Here is a 17,374-nt window from a genome sequence, read left to right on the forward strand (position 1 = left end):
TAGCGCTTTGCAGTTTACGGTATAACAAAGGGCAGGTGTGATAACTACAGTCGTATTATAAGTACAGTCGTATTATAAATACAGTTGTCATAAAGGGTGTGGTAGATATGAATACATTAGGAAAAGAGGTCTGTGCCCCGAAGAGCTTGCAGTCTAAGTGAAGATTTTAAAACACCTGTAATAATAGAAAAATCAGATCACAAATGCATATAGTTAGATTTTATATTGTGAAATTTGCTGCTGTTCTTTAAATGTATCGGGAGGTTTAAACGTTATTTTACTGTGCCCTTTGCCCACAAAATATCAAGCAGAGACTGAAATAAGCTGCGCCCTGAGAAACGAGACGCTCTGCGTGGTTAAGTGTGACAGTTTTTCTCCTGAAATAATAATAATTGGACCTAAGAGATTAGAATGTTCTCCATAGTGATTAGGAGAAGCCAGCTGCTAAGACACAGAAATAGGCTGGGTCTGAAAGCATAACCTAATTAACTGACAAAGGTTTCCGTAACGCACCCTCAATAATTCAGATGGTCAATTTAGAAACATGTTTAAATTTCCTCACTGTATTAGCCTTTACCACTTCTGCTGGGAAGCTATTCCACTTATCTACCACGCTTCTTATCTCTGCATAACATAGAACACAAAAGCAGCCCTGCTAAATCCTCTAAAAGTGTCATATGTGAAAGCATCACTAGGTGGCGCTAGCACACAAGGATTTAGATTTCTTCCAGTAGAACTCTACTGGCAGGCATTGCCTTTCCATTAAAAAGGAACAGACCACTATTAGTAATTTAATACTGTATATTAATGTATATTAACGGCCTTTGTCTTTCTTCCAAGCATCAATAGACTGATACAGTATAGCCAAAGGCATGGCTTGCTATATTAACCCTTTGCGTGCTTGCTGCTCTCAGTGTGAGCAGTGGCTGGTTTACCATGGGGTTTTTCTTAAGCCAGGTGGTTTTAACCCTTTGCTCTGAAATAAAAGTCCCAGACGCCTGGCACTGGAACGGTTAATTCACATAAGTGCCTTTTAAACCTTCCCGTCTGCATTACTGCCATGGGATTTTGTTCATAGATTCCCTTAAGGAAATTCACTAAAATGCACTTTCGGATTGATCATGGCTAAAATGCAGTCCATCAACACTTAAGGAAAGGCAGATCCCCTAAGTACACAGTAATCATATTGATCTGTGAGTTGGAGGCTGGTCAGAATGGAAGTAGCAATACAACCTTCTGTTGATTTCCACCCAAAATAATTCTAATTTTGTGTTCTGGGTTTATATCCCAATAGACAGACGGGAAACTGGGTCCAGGGACAACTTGCCTCAAAAGTGTCACATTTTAAGTAACAAGTCACATAGTACAGGGTCATCAGCTAGAACTAATACAATAGTCAGAACTAGTCCAGAAGTAATGCAGAGGAAGTGGAATGCTGAGACAAGGAGTCAAAACTGTGCGAATTATTTCATTTTCATAATAGAGAAATTGTTCTAAACAATCGGCATGCGCTTCCTTTTTCTGATGCATTATCTACAAAAAACGAATAAATAATATTTATTAAAAAAAAATATATTTAAAAATAAAAAATGCATATAAAATGATATAGAATTGAATGCACCATACAGTAATAATCAGAATAAAGGGGCTTCCGGTGTTATTATACAAATGAATTAAAAAAAAATCATAAATATGCTGAAAAAATATTCTTACATTGGTGCTGCATAAAATGTGTGTATATTTCTTTAAAATAATATCCCAAATAAATCCCCCTGGATATATCCGAATGTATAAAGGATTCCCAAATTCTCCACTGAGCCTACGCTAAAAATAAAAAAAAATAAAAGCTTGCGTGATTTCAGGTTTTTTTTTAAATTTATTTAACCAGGGATTAATTTCTGTTTAAATATCCTCTCTCCCCAAATGCTCCTTTCCTTTGAGAGTCTCATGACAATGTTCATGTGTGTTTGGGGTGTGGGGGGGGGGAGGCGGAGGCGTCGTAAAGATGGTATTAAAAAAAAAAAATTCTGACATCAGATGGCGTTTCCTTCCACCAAACCCCTCCGCCCCTCCTCCCAGGACTAATCCATTCCAAGCCGAGCTACCGAGTTAGTTGCATGTCAATTGCACGGCTCTGTGACGATCCGGAGACCTCGCTCCCAGAGGCCGGGGAAAAAGGCTATTTAAATATCATCTCCATTCCGGAATAGAATCTTCGGAGTTGTGAAGGTTCTATAACCCAAGACGTACGATCCAGGTCCAGGGAGAAAAAAAAAAATCCCAGGTCCCCATCATTCTTTACCGTGAATCCCAGTCCCAGCTGGTGTTCTTCTAGATCATCTTTTGGCTTTCCCGAGTGTCTTCCACCTGAGGCTTTGACCTGCCTGCCCTTCTCCGAGCAGAAAACATGTCCAAAAAGCGCTGCGTTGTTCTAGAAGGCTGGAAGGCACATAATGAGTCTGCAAACACCATGCCGCTGAAAGCAAGTTGCCTGGCTCGTTCAGAATGAAGGGTTGGTGGATTAACTCCAAGCAGAGATGTCTGTGCCTTTACTCAAGATCGGGGTTGTCCTGAGCACCATGGCGATGATTACCAACTGGATGTCCCAGACGCTGCCGTCTCTGGTGGGTCTCAACACCACCAAGTTGACGGCGGCCAACGTCGGGATCCTGGACCGGAGCACGGGCGTAAGTCCCTACCTCATTTTATGATTAAAATCTACGTAGGGTCTTTGTTAAGAATGTATCGGTCGACTTAAGGCGATATTGGGGTCATCAACGAGTGCGTGTAGCAACTGGAACTGCTAGGCTTCCGCAAGCAGGGCAAGCAAGGGTTAACGGCAAATTGAATTGTTACATTTAAAAAAAAAAAATATGCCCCTGGGTGCAGATTAAATCGCAGCGGCTTATTTATAGAGAGGTAGCGCTAATATTAACGGGCTCGTCTAATGTGTTCATTAAGTATCTGCATGTAACGCGTCCTTTGAGATTCAAGGGTGGTAACCTCTGGCATCCAAGCTGCTGCGGACTAAGACTCCCATAACGCTCAGCCACGACGGGGTCATAGACCGCCGCACCGTGACTGCCGGAGCTCGCTTATCGACCGGTCTGAATTTTGTAGATTGCCGGTGTTGGCGCCTTGAGTTGCCGAACACCTTTCTGTCCTTGTAACGCAGGTCTGGAGGTCTGTGCCTCGACTTTGAATTCTCATTAAATTTGATTGTCGAGTAAAAAGCCATTAAATGCCGATGTACAGGAATCATTTGCATAATCGTAAGAAGAGCTTGGCATTCACAGAAGGGCACGGGGGGTATTTCTGTACCGGGGGGGGGGATTAAAGAAACGGCACTAGAGTTCTTTCCTAACCTGCCGAAGGAGATGCCATTTGTAGCAAGACAAGACTACAATGAAATTAATAAAGAAAAAGCCAATTGTATATCATACAAAGAACATACAAAGACCACCAAGGCGAAATAAATACACGTAGGGGGATTCCTAATGGAGAAAGAGGCTTTCCACCTAAAATAAGATTGATTTTTATGAATTATTACAGAGAAAAAAAATGTAATTTGATCATGAGATTTGAGAAATACCCCTTATCCCCTCGGCAGTTAACCTCTTGAATGCCGTAGAGGCGAGGGATGTGTTCCACAGAGTTGATTTATCTATCTGATGTTTGGTCTGATATCTGATATTGAGAGAATTAGAATTTAAACCCCATCCTTATAGTGAATTGTTTTATTAGGGATGAAAAAAATGAGAAAAGCAATAAATCTATATCAATGGAGCGGTTATATGGTTTCCTTGGGCTGTATTTATAGAAGTGAAGTAAAGAGGTTTATTATTCCGCATGTTTAGAAGTATCTGGAGGCTGTGGTGAGATCCTATGACCCATAAAGCCACCCCATTGTTGGCTTTGGAGCATTGAAGAACCCATTGCCGGCTAACCACTAAAATCTCAACAGGCCCCAGAGGATACATTGTATCGGGGTATAAATCACTAACATCAGGTGCACTTTGGATCAGAAATGGGTCCTCTGGTGACCATCAAAAAAAATTAAAAATAAGCAAGAACGCTTTGTGATACCGATTAATTATTCTTCTGCTGGATCTTATGAGCAGCATCTCAAAAACATAAGAGTGCCTTGGAATCCGTTCATTTTCTAAAGCTCTTAGCATTTCCAGTCCGTGCCAGGACAGAAATCAATTTGGCCGCCAGCCTGCGATATTGGGTTGCTAAGATTTTTTTTTTTTTACTCCCGTTGAGTCCAGCTCGTTAAAAATACTCCGAGAACCTGTACATCTGAGTAATAGCTCTTTAACTCTTTAGCCACTGCAAAGCCACCCCGGCGCAAAGATGAGATCTAAAAGAGAGGGGACGTCAACCTGGCCCTGATGGCTTCCCCTTTGACTGATTTTCAACTCTCGATGCAGGCGTAGGTGGTAGAGAACGTTTTGGCACTCAAAAGGTTAAAGGTGGAGCAGACTTAACTTAGATCTCTAATGCCCACTTCTCCATTCCTAAATGTATGGGATTGTGTTTTCATCCTACTAAACGTTCCTGACGGATACAAAGTTTCATGGACAGTAACATAACATTCCACGGAGCTTAATGGAGTCAGGATCCTCAACTGACCTCCAGAACACGGTGTTCTAGAACAGTGACCTTTAACGGTGACCAAGCCACTTCAATACTACCTTCTCTTATCTCATACTTGTAACATGACATGGATTAGATTACGGTCAAGAGACTAGCATATTATGAGCCAAAACTGATTTCCTTATTGATGTCACTTTTATTACATTATTTAGGTTCTAGATTTGTGACGCAAGAGATCTGTTTTATGTAAAAATAATTCTGTGTATTTGAAATCACTCCAAAGGCATTTAAAGTCACTGTCATTATCCCGACTTCTTTTTCTCTATATTATTGTTCATTTTCTAGGTGTTACCAACTAACCCGGAGGAAGGATGGCAAGTTTATAGCTCTGCCCAGGATAACGAGGGTCGGTGTATATGCACAGTGGTGGCGCCACAACAGTCCATGTGCTCGCGGGACGCCAGGACAAAGCAACTTAGGCAGCTATTAGAGAAGGTGAGAAGATGACGTTGGCCAATGGTTCGAAGTTTCTCTTCTCTAATGCCTTGTGTATCTCATGGTGATTTGGGATGGTCCTGTACCACCCATCATAAATATTTAAGTGCTACAGGATTCCAAAATATGTTGTTAAGGTTTAAATGAAGCCCAAGGTTCCTTGTCATGGGTTAGACTTTGGATTTTAGGAAAGTTGCTTAACATTTTTGGGAAAACTTTTATTGTTGAGAGTAATATCCATATTATCCCTAATATTAGACAATAAGCCCAGACCCTATAATAAAAGTATTGAAATAAGGAATTTTACAACTGCTTTAAAGAAATAAAGGATGGGCTTCCAGGTCCATGTAGGATGCCTTGTAGGTGATGTAGTTTTGGTTAGTAAAGGTCCTAGGTTGGTCAGTTTAGGCAGAAGAATCTCCATACACTTATGTTAAATAGGGTAGAGTGTTTGTGTAGGCTCTCAGACATTTGAATTGTGCTTGGAACTCACGTGCCACAATGTATCATCGAAGGATGTTCCGAGTCCGACCAGTTCCAAGAACATGTCTTCTAACCCCCTTGCTGGGCTACCAAGAACTGTCACTCATACTACATAATCATTATATACTTGTTAATCGTTTAAATCAGATTGCGTGATATTAACGAGGTCATCGGTGGCTTTACTCCAATCCAACAATTTCCATGATGGCCATGTGATACAGTCGTTCTTCCCTCCTAGAAAGTTCTCTTTATGTTGTAGGTGCAGAACATGTCCCAGTCAATCGAAGTATTGGACAGACGGACCCAAAGGGACCTGCAATACGTGGAAAGAATGGAAAACCAGATGAAGGGCCTGGAATCTAAATTTAAACAAGTGGAGGAAACACACAGACAGCACCAGGCCAGGCAGTTTAAGGTGCGTAGGCTTTCTCTGTAGCATTAGAAGCTAAAAACAAAAGTTGATGGACTTGTTCATTTATGAATCTGCTTCCAGACAGGTCAGAACCAGTAACAGGGGGGGGGAGTGAGTTATCAGAATCACTATAAAGAGGGATAAAAACCAAGAAAACTGAACAGGGGCGAGTTACGGACATACAAAGGCATTTACCCATTTCTTGATTTGTATATGAACTTTTTGATTTACAATTTACTGTTTTTTTTAGATCTTTTTTTTTGTAGAGGTTTATCATGGTTATTAAGTTAAGTCCTTCGTGGAGACATTAACCGTAACGGGTCCCTCGCATGTAAATGTCACTTCTGCATACAGGAGCAGGCATGATGCTGATTGGCTACACGACAACCAATCAACACACACACACCTCTCAGAACCTCGAGACTTCAAATACTTAATATGTGTTTTCTGGGGAAATATTAAGAGGAATGGTAAACAGAAAACTAAATACTAAATATTCTAGTAATTACCCTATTCCATGAAGCCAGCTTTCCAAATCTACTATTACCGAACAATGAGGTTTTGTTTAAAGAAAAGGCAGATTATTAAAAGGATCCCTAACATTCTTCTAAAAGGAATACATTGTATCCGCAGATGAGCGTTTGGTTTCTACCCCGCCATTGTTGTCTTTCATTTATTAATATAATATCAATATTTAGCAATATGGAATTTCCAATAAAAGTCCAATAAAACGATTATATCCAGCCCATTCTGCCACATAATGTCACGATATTTTGTGTGATTTATTAATAATCTGGCCAAAAAAGATATAATATATAAAATGAGAATTATAAAGTCCTATAGGCCTAATAAATATTTAAAATCTGAAAATAAAAATAAATGACCCCTGATTTTAAAAACTTAACCTGATATGACCACCAAGTCAGGCTCCATGGCGCCACATTAAGGGGGTATTGGGCATTTCGGTAAAAAATACTTTTTACTAATTGTACAATGTGTCCTGTCAGCACTGTTTCTGAAACATAGCCCATACTGCTCAAAAATATCAAAATTTAGATGGGAACGTTCTTTCAGACGTTACGCTTAGAGTGAACCTCGGATATTGGCCTTTAGGCTCTCTATTCCAGTTTGTGCCGTTAAAGCAAATTAGTAATTCATTTTCAAGAAAAAAACTAGTTCCAGCGTTATAATATAATTATTTAGAGACAGAGAATTAAGTGAAACGAATAATTTTGCAGTGTCTGTCACCCTAAAAGGATCTTAGTTAGAAAACAAAATGGCGGCCTTCTTCAGTTTTATTGGCATAAGGCAGCACATTTTTATAAAAGATACATTCAGGAGATAAAAACAATGATGAAAAATAATTTTTGGTAAAGGGAGTTGAAGCAAATTTAAGTTGGGTTTGGTCTGGGCTTCAGTTGACTTTTAATCAGAAATGGCTGGGGAATTATAGAAAATTGGAAAATCATCCCAATTCTAACAGATATAAATGATGGAGATGTCATATTTCTTAACAAGTCCCATGATACTTCAAACAAAAATACCGTTGTTGCTAATAATTTAATAATGGAATATAGATAAAATATAGAAACTGCCGGCAGATCGGCCCCCATCCGGCCCCCGTCTAGTCTGCCCGTTTCTCCTGCTGTAAAGACTCAAACCTTAACCAGTTGTTGGCCTCGTCTTAGAATCAGGAGCCGTATGTCTATGGGCGGAGAGTTGTACTCCTTGCAGCGGAGTTTCCACTCAAAACCCAGCGTTTCACGCTAACCCCAATCGATGCGTTTTCCTTAATATTTTGCCTACTTCTAATTCCAACATCGGGAATTGTTTCACCGCTTCCGCCATGGTCCGGGGGGGGGGGTGAAATCAGAAGTGGAATCCACCAAGGGTCTAAACAAATTAGTTGGCAGTTTTAATGCTATGAAGAGAACAAGACGCAACGCTCTCGGTACAAATGAGGCGTGAGACGTTAATTACGGAGGAATGACTGCAAACACGGTGAGGCTGACTAAATAATCAAGACGTCCAAATGGTGTTTCTCAGAGCTAGTAGAAAACAGAATTCAGACATTTAGTGAGTAGAATTCTAATTGCTACAAAACAGAATTTTTTCATGGAATTTCACCGCAAAAACCATTCAAGTCTAGAAATCAAATTAAACCAGTTGGCATGTTTGTTTGTTTTTTTTTGCTTGTTCCCGGAAAATTAATTAAAAAACGTACAATTTTTTGAAAGAGGAAAACGAAATAACAAGCGAGACGTGAAAAGCGAGAATTAAATAGGACTTCCTTTGGGATTTTTTTTTTAAAGAAATCTAGTCTTTTTCGGATTCTATTATGGATCAGTAATTACACCCCCACCCCCCCCAACATCTGGTGATTGCTGTGTATACAAGAAGAGCTAGTTAATACATATCAGATATAGGTGCCAATAACACACCTTACTACAACTTGACTAATTAAGCAGAGTTTTAAATAACCCCGAAAATGTAAATACCTTAAAAGCTGTGTGCGCCATTTAGTAAATAAGGTTTTAGAATAGGTCCGTTAGAAATAGAAACAGAGAATTGTGGGTTCTGCGAGATCTCCACAGCTTTGCTGTCCAAAAGCTACAAAATCAGGACTGTGCTGTGAAAACCAGGGGTGTTGGGAGGTATGCGTGAGAAATATGGCCCGATAAGACAATAATTCTAAGATTTGAACCAGATTTTAGTAATTTTACCATAATGGTTCTGTACCCAGCGTAGTAATTATGAGTGGTCGACTCATTTCTTCTATGTACAAGCTCTGTAGCTTTTGGAGCGCATCTATGCCCATAAAACACTTCATTCCCCTCGTTAAGGGCGCAAAGCTGCCTGGACACGGTATATTTGTTCTGCGTTATTAGGTTCCAAAAAAGAATGGCCGTTATTTGAATTGGCGCGGAAAGCAAAGCCTTTTGTACTTTAATGGGGGGGGGGGTCAGTTTAATAAAGTGGAAATTAAATGGGAAATCCAGAGTAACAGAAAAACTACAAAATAATATAATATGCAAAAAGAAGATAATAGAATATCCAACATGAGTACATGTGACGAGTTAATATATTCCGCGCAGGCCATAGGTGGATATCCAATTAGGGCCACCATCTTTGCGCCATATGAGTAATGATGACCCATTAATATTTGTCCAAAATATTAATATAAATTAATTATTAATTAGAGAGATTAGTTTATTTAACTTGGAAGCTAGAATAGTTTATTTTATTATTATTATTATTATTAGTATTATTATTTATTATTATTATTATATATAATTTTTTGCTCTATACATTTGCTTAGAGTTCTGCTGGCCACGACTCCAATAGGTGATATTTCCCTTTAGGATATTTGAAATTGTACACGGTGTTTTCCGGGGGGGCTCGGAGAATCACTTTCTCCTTCTGGTCTTCGATTAAAAAGGTCGCCGTAAGGGGAGGGAGTAGAATGTCTAGAACGCTTGGGTTCTGACAGCTTGTTCATATAGATAGTAGACAGAAGAGTAGAGTTTATTAGTCCTTTAGGATATTTCTGGAGTAGAGGGGCAAGAGAGGTAGGGATGCTTTACCAGCCGAGTTAAGGTTAAGTTAGAGTCCACGTTTCTGGCACCGGCGCCACTTCCTTGAGTTTAATTGATCCCATTGGGAGGAAAGCAAGTTCTTGAGAAGGTTTCCTGGTGCTGCGGATCCTTCTATGGACCGTAGAGCAGGCAGGAATCGGATAATCCTACCTTATCCAGGCAAACAAATTCAATAAATGCATTCTTTTTAGCTTCAGTTTATCAATTTGTTTATTAATTAAACTGTTTGTGGATCATGAAGGCACAGCCTGATCCTCCAGAATGTCTGACGGGACAACCGCATATTGTTGTTAATGCTACTAAGTAACAAGCTTAGAACCCGGTAACAAAGTTTAAGAGGCACACGGCGGCGACCTCGTGACAATAATGTCCATTTACCCAGAACCCAGCTATTGGTTGCTTCTAGTTCACCCTCCGAGTGGTATGGTCCAACCCTAGAGCTGCGGGGTCTTCACAGGTAAATTTGTATCATGCAGGTTAAAGCACTTACTAAATCATATTTAGCTTCTAAGGAGAGATGTTAGTCAGAATCTGAAACAAGAGTCAGAGGCTTAGATGGAATGTAAGGAAATGCTTCTTTACTGAGATGGTAGTGGATACGCAGAGCAGCCTCCCAGCAGAAGTGGTAGCGGTTAATACAGTGATGGGATTTAAACATGCATGGGGTAGGCATACGGCTCCTGAATCTAAGACGAGACCAACGACTGGTTAAGGTTTGAGTCTTTACAGTAGGAGAAACTGGCGACTAGATGGGGGGCCGAATGGGGCCGATCTGCCGTCAAATTCTAGGTTCCTATCAGGTTCCTATCTTCTTTGATGTTATAGACTCCATGTTTTAAAACGATACACATTTAAGCTCACGGGGTTAACTGCCCCTCCAGAAAGCTATTAACTATTTAATAGCATCGCTCCGTCCTTAACCCATTCTCTGCCAGGAAAAATCCCAGTATTGTTTTTTTTGGTTTTTTTGGGGTGTAGAATTTTGGGAGAATTATTTGTGTTTTAATGGCTGTTATCAGACAGATTAGTCCGGAGCTCTTATTTCATATTTTTTACTTACAGGGCTAACTTAACTTGCAGTGAATGAAGAGTTTACTCCCATGTAACCATGAAAGAGAGACAGAGAGACACACAGCATTTTGGCGCCTATCATTATTATTTTTTTCTTTTTTCTTTTTATTTTTATCTTCCCAATTAGTGCTTTATCACTAAGGAACCTTGAATACGTTGAAATACAAATCTTCCTTTGCATGCAAATGTAGCGGCATTTCACGAAGAATTTTTAACCTTGTCAATGCATATAATATATTTTTTTTTAAAAAGAAATCTTTTGTGTATGTGTTTTAAAAAGCATGTAACAAAAAATTAAGATGTTGCATTTGGAAAAAAAAAATGACTAATAAAGACCTTTCCCAAATAAGTTGTATTGCAGACTGTTTAATATATATATATATATATATATATATATATATATGATTTCCAACACTTTCGATGAACCATGGTTACTTTTTAAGGGGTTAACACGGTTGCACTCACGTAGGCAGGCAGGCAGGCAGGCAGGTAAGGTGGGCAGGCAGGTAAGGTGGGCAGGCAGGTGAGTGCAGGCAGGTAAGGTGGGCAGGCAGGCACAAGGTAGGGTGTTAAAAAACTTTTGCATGCAGAGCTCTGAACCAGCTTATTTTAACCTTGCAGGCAATAAAAGCGAAAATGGAGGAACTTAGGCCTCTCATACCAGTGTTGGAAGAGTACAAAGCCGATGCAAAATTGGTATTGCAATTTAAAGAGGAGGTCCAGAATCTGACGTCAGTTCTAAACGAGCTACAGGAGGAGATTGGCGCCTATGACTACGAGGAACTGCAGAGCAGAGTGTCAAATCTTGAAGAAAGGCTCCGTGCATGCATGCAAAAATTAGGTAGGCATGAGACACACTCTTGGGGTGGGGGGCAGACGACCTTCGGCATTCTCAGATACACAGGGTATTTCGATCTGACGATGTTCAACTGGTCAGTGCCTAGCAGTCCTGACCTGGACAGTGCCTAGCGGTGCTGACCTGGACATTGCCTGGCGGTGCTGATCTCGACAGTGCCTAGGGGTCCTGACCTGGACAGTGCCTAGCGGTGCTGAACTGGTTGGCTCTTAGCAGGGCCGAACTGGTCAGATCCTAACAGTGTAATGTAACGTAACTAAACTGGACAATGCCTAGTGGTGCTGAACTGGACAGCTCCTTTCAAAAAAGTTGATCAATATATAAAGCGGATCTTTACCCTTAACACCACTACACATTAATACATACGCCATAAACATTCACTATAAATCGTGTTAACATTTTTTAAATCCTAGGAAAGATTTATTACATAAATATATATAATATTTATTACTGTATGCACTTTTACAGCCCGTATTACTTACCAGAAAAGCATCTAAACTTAAGTCAAATTTTTTATCAAAAAGCCGAAAAGCTATTATTAAAATATCTTAAACCTCATCAGCTTTCACGCAATGCCTAGGCACGGGTTTAAATATCCTTTTGATTAAGACAAAGTTGTTTTTAATTGGGCAATCGGATCGATTTTTGCACCATCTGGAGGGTCACAGCGTGGATAGTTTTTAACTTTTCTAAAAGTTAATTACAGTGAATGCCAAAATAGTGAAGTCCCCTATGCTCCAGATTCTACTACCTCTTAATTCGTAAGGTTGGGGTAAATATCTTCGTGAATGTGACCTTTGTCGGTGCTTTTCTTTGAGCCAAAGTTTAAATTGATTTGATGTCTCTTCTTGCTGACACCACCGTGACCACCCAGAGAGGTCACCTTTATTGAAAACCACAGTGTCGGCCAAAACCCAAGCCAATGCTGAAACTGGTTCAATATTTATCTGCTGAAAACACTTTTTTTTTTATTTTGCACATGACTACGCATATATAATGCATACACAATATTCGGTGGTAGAGAAGATGTGCAAGTTTTTGGTTAGGAATGCTCTGTTTTGGTCGGTCTTGGTTTACAAAGTAAAAGTAATTCAGGTTGAAAAAGACAAAGTCCATCCTTGCTGTCAATCTAGAAGATAATAATATAAAATAAACAAACTAGGAATAGGGTTAACATGGTAAACATTTGGGGGCACAAAGAGACTGATTAAGGACCCAAAAGGGGCTTTAGGCCAATAAAACTTTCTCACTCTTTTAATGAAATGCAAGAGCCTTTAGAACAGACATTGGACTGAATGGAAGTGTTCCCTCTAAGGTGGACAACTCAGCGCTTAAACAGTTAAGAAAGGGCCAGTTATAAAATACATTTGCGGTAGTTGGAAGATCTGGTTCTTTATGCAAAAATCAATTCTGGCAGCTTCTGTGCTGCACTGTTGGACTTTCGGCAACTAGTGATAAAAACAAATAGTAAACTTCCTGTTCCTCTGTTAACGTTAACTGTTAACTTCCTGTTGGACTGTTAATATTAACGGAAAATGGATATAGCCGTGTTAGCCCACGAGAAAAGACTCCTTTGTTGACGTTGATATCTTTTATTGGGCCAACATGGAAAAAGATGTAAAGTTGTATAAGAAGGTTTCTTCTCCAGCTAAAGTCATTCAATAAATGGGATTTCAAGTTAAGTCTCTATTAAGATTAAAGGGGGCACTTCCTGTTGGACTGTTAACATTAAAGGGGGCACTTCCTGTTGGACTGTTAACATTGAAGGGGATACTTCCTGTGGAGCTGTTTAACATGCAAGGAACACCTTTCATTGTGGATTAAGACTTGTGTAAGCAATTGAAGGACATGCACAATCTGTTATTCACTACATGAAGGGTGAGTACAATGTCTCTAACTGTCTCCCTTCGCTTCTTTTTGAGCAAATGTGCTCAGGGGTAGCACAGGGCTGTAATTTGTTACCTAGACCCCAGCTAAGTCTTTATGTGACTATGGAATGCCTAGGTAAAAAGCATTAAAGGAGAACAGGGGAAGAATTACATCAAATGAGAATAGGACAGGTCTTGAAAAGAGGTGCAGAGAAATGAAAGAAAGCAGAGAAGGAAAGGAAGTGAAGAGCAAAGTAATGGAAGATAAAGGAGAGGGGATGGAAGTGAGCAGAGGGAGCAAAGGAGAAATGTACAGTAAGAGAGCGCAGAAGGAAAGAAAAAGGAGAAAAGTGACTGGAAAAGAGCAGAGAGGTAATGGAAAGAATTGAAGTTAATGAAAAGGAGAAGAGAAGGAATGAAAGAGAGCTAAAATGCAAGGAAGCAGTGAGAGAATGAAGGAGACCAGAGAGGGAATAGAAGAGAGTGGAGATGGACTGGGAAAGAAAGAGAAGGCAATGGGAGGGAGCAGGGAGGTAATGAAAGGAACTGAATTAAATGAAAAGCGGGAGAGAGAGAGAATGGAAGGGAGGGAGTGGAAGGAGGGAATGGACACTTGCAGAAAGGAATGGAAGAGATTAAAATGAGAATGGAAGAGAACAGAGAGGAAATAAAAGGAATCAGGGAAAACAAAGAACAAATGGAAATGGAAAAGAGCAGGGATGGAAGGGAAGACAGGCAAGGCGGCAAGTAGAAGTGGTTAAAAAAAATGGGTCAAGTTGTATGAGATTGGTAAAATAATGGAATTTAAATGGCATAAAGTAATGGGGACATTGTGAGAAGCTACAATAGATATGACTAAAATGAAAAAGGCAAAGATGAAAGTGACTGGGACAATAGATAAAACGATAAGCGCAGAGACACAGCTGGGAGAATAACACACACCGCGGGAGGAAGAGCGGGGGTTAAAGGGGAGCAATAGAAGAGACCACACAATAAGAGTAAAAAGAGCATCAACAGGGAGTGAGCAAAAGGACAAGTGCGGGCGGCGTTCAAAGGAACATAAGGGAAAAGGGTGACGTTAATCCGTGGAAGCAGGCAAAGCGGGGAGATCACCACGCAAGCAACATTGTGACACATTCCCTTTTACTGATGATGAGATATGATGTAAAATAAACCAGGCAGCCTTTTTAATTCATACAGAGCTGCCCCCGATCACCTATTAGCTTCAAATACCTTCTCTGTCATCTCCCTGACTACGTCTTCATTCCAATTCACTTCAGACATACATAATTTACACTGTATGCCGAAGGATTTAATCAGTTCCAGCGCACATTATCGGATTTGTATTATACAGGACCGGCAAATGAGGAGGTTTATGCGTCCCCTATGGTATCTCTTTAAAGAAAAAAAAAAAACTAGAAGAAGTAACGTTCTCCCTTTAGTCCGTACCTAATAAAACATCTTGTTCCGTACGCATGAATTACAGGCGAATAGATAAAAGCATCGTATTCCGCAGCTCGGATCAGAAAGAGAATTATTAAAGACGGGCATGTTTTTTTAAATGTTAAAGGAATGGTAATTTATCAAGCCCGGCAGATCGAATGTGGAGCCATTATGGCCAAAGTATCTACAGGCAGATAGAATGTGGAGCCATTATGGCCAAAGTATCTACAGGCAGATAGAATGTGGAGCCATTATGGCCAAAGTATCTACGGGGTTAAATCTGCGTTGAGCTGATCTTCTACTGGCTGAGAAAAAGAATTTTTGTTGAAAACAGACAAAATTAGATTTTTTTTCTGAACTAAAAAAAAAACTTTATTGGAGACCAATAAATCTCTAGGTCCAACACCTTTAATTATGCCGTGTGTAGATATTACATGATGCAACATTGGACCTGCAATTTGTGTGCCACCTCCTCCAAAGCTCCTGAGATATTAATTAAACCTCCCCGGTGACATTTCAATTGAGCTTCCTGCCACATGGTGACGGAGAGATGCGGAGCACACATGGTAAACATCTCACGTAGAGCACAGGTGGGGCTCGCTATGTATTCAAAGAACTGGAGGTGGGCTGAAAACATGATTTCTGGTGGATCGGCCAACTGGCATGGAAATAAAGAGATTCTGGATGCAAAACAAAAGATTACATGGAATGTGCTCATCCACCATGCGCAATGAGGCTGCCAGGTGGATGGCACAGAAGCAGCTTCAATGAAAGCGTTAGGCAGAGGGCCATTGAGGTGGACCTAGTGATGCGTAAAAACCTGTAGCTACCAACCAGTCCTGACCTTGTTTCCAAAATCCCACCCCTAGTCACAAAGAGCACATAAAAGTACGAAAAGAGTTAGGTTTGGGTCTTCCCGATTTAACCAGATTGTCTGCTCTTCAACGTGCATATGTTTCTGATTGTCCATCGGCTGGCACAACAATCGGCCAACCTGCTCCTGACTGTGAGTTATGGAGACATATCCAGTCCACCATCTCACTGCCACCATTTTTTTTTCCAGCTTGTGGCAAACTCACCGGGATCAGTGAACCGGTCACAATAAAGGCATCTGGCTCCAGGTTCGGCTCCTGGATGACGGACCCGTTGGCTCCAGAAGGAGATAACAGGGTAAGTAGTAACTTTTTATTAAAATGTAAAGACGTTCTTCCTTTCAGTCGGTTGATCTCCCCAACCTGCCAATTTACACTATAGAGCCTCCATAGACTGCATTACATATGATGTCATATCCTGGCGTTCCATATCCTAAAGGCACGGCACGTCTTTTAGTGCTGACCACAGAGAAGATGGCTGGGGGCGCTGCCCTAGGTCAGAGTAGAAGAGTTATTTAGATGAAAATGCTGACAGCTTTATTCATTACAAGCATTCATATTGGGTAAAAAAAGATGTTGGGGTCCCTGTGACATTGTTACAATCTCAATTTAGTCACTTGTTGAAATCACTTTGTTCATTTGTGCCGCAGGTTTGGTATATGGATGGCTACCACAATAACCGGTTTGTAAGGGAGTACCGGTCGATGGACGATTTCAAGAACGGTGAGAACTTTACCTCTCATCGGCTCCCGCATCCCTGGTCCGGAACAGGACAGGTTGTGTACAATGGCTCCATCTATTTTAACAAATTCCAAAGCCACATCATTATCAGGTTTGACCTGAAATCAGAGGTGATACTGAAGACCAGAAGCTTGGACTCGGCAGGCTTCACTAACGTTTACCACTACGCTTGGGGAGGCCAGTCAGATATCGACATTATGGCGGATGAGAATGGCTTGTGGGTGGTGTATGCCACCAATCAAAATGCTGGTAACATAGTCATCAGCAAGCTGGACCCCAACACCCTACAGATACTCAAAACCTGGAACACAATTTACCCCAAGAGAAGTGCTGGTGAAGCTTTCATGATCTGCGGAACTCTCTACGCCACCAATGGGTATTCCGGTGGAACCAAAGTGCATTTTGCCTACCACACCAATACCTCTAGCTATGAGTATATTGATATCCCGTTCCAAAACAAATACTCACACATTTCTATGTTAGACTACAATCCCAAGGACAGGGCCCTGTACGCTTGGAACAATGGCCACCAGGTCCTTTACAATGTCACCCTGTTTCACGTGATCAGGTCCGACGAGTTGTAGCCTGACCTTATCGCCTACAAACCGAACGAGGATGTAGGAAGACGGCAGCCAAGAAGAATAAAAACTGTCTTTTTTTTTTTGTTTTTCCTTTTGAAGGGTTAGACCTTTTCAGATGGAATGGTTATAAAACAAGGAATAGTTAGAACTTTCTGCTTTAGCAACGTCTATAGAAAAGGAATTTCAGGTGGACCTAAGTCGGAAGAGAGATAAAAGGAAACCCTTTTGGACAATAATATACTAAATGTAAAGGCAGTGACTGTTGAGGACTTCATCCTGTATAAAAAATAAAAAAAAATGGGGCTTAATTAATGTCGAAAAGGGAGCACAGTGTCATGTACAGAAAAAAAATTAAAA

The 17,374-nt window shown here is 40.5% G+C and overlaps 1 protein-coding gene across 2 annotated transcripts; it reads left to right on the forward strand.

Moving 5' to 3' along the window:
• Positions 1-2,537: 2,537 nt before the first annotated feature.
• Positions 2,538-17,020, forward strand: LOC149281840 (noelin-like). 2 transcript variants are annotated; one of them, XM_089498943.1, is made up of 6 exons: positions 2,538-2,687; positions 4,945-5,094; positions 5,837-5,992; positions 11,278-11,497; positions 15,887-15,993; positions 16,346-17,020. In XM_089498943.1, the coding sequence occupies exons 1-6, from the start codon at positions 2,538-2,540 to the stop codon at positions 17,018-17,020; spliced, it is 1,458 nt and encodes a 485-aa protein (XP_089355069.1). The 2 variants fall into 2 exon arrangements, with proteins under 2 accessions (XP_089355069.1, XP_089355070.1); XM_089498944.1 differs by having other exon boundaries at positions 2,538-2,660.
• Positions 17,021-17,374: the final 354 nt, after the last annotated feature.

This window comes from Sceloporus occidentalis, unplaced genomic scaffold (assembly GCF_023333645.1).
Source record: "Sceloporus occidentalis isolate IW3139 unplaced genomic scaffold, rSceOcc1.0.p SCAF_127, whole genome shotgun sequence".
NCBI lineage: Eukaryota > Metazoa > Chordata > Lepidosauria > Squamata > Phrynosomatidae > Sceloporus > Sceloporus occidentalis.

Coding starts and splice junctions, on each gene's coding strand:
- LOC149281840 (XM_089498943.1), top strand. CDS start 2,538: ATGTCTGTGCCTTTACTCAAGATCGGGGTTGTCCTGAGCACCATGGCG. Junction 5,993..11,277: donor ACCAGGCCAGGCAGTTTAAG/GTGCGTAGGCTT, acceptor TTAACCTTGCAG/GCAATAAAAGCGAAAATGGA. Junction 11,498..15,886: donor TGCATGCATGCAAAAATTAG/GTAGGCATGAGA, acceptor TTTTTTTTCCAG/CTTGTGGCAAACTCACCGGG.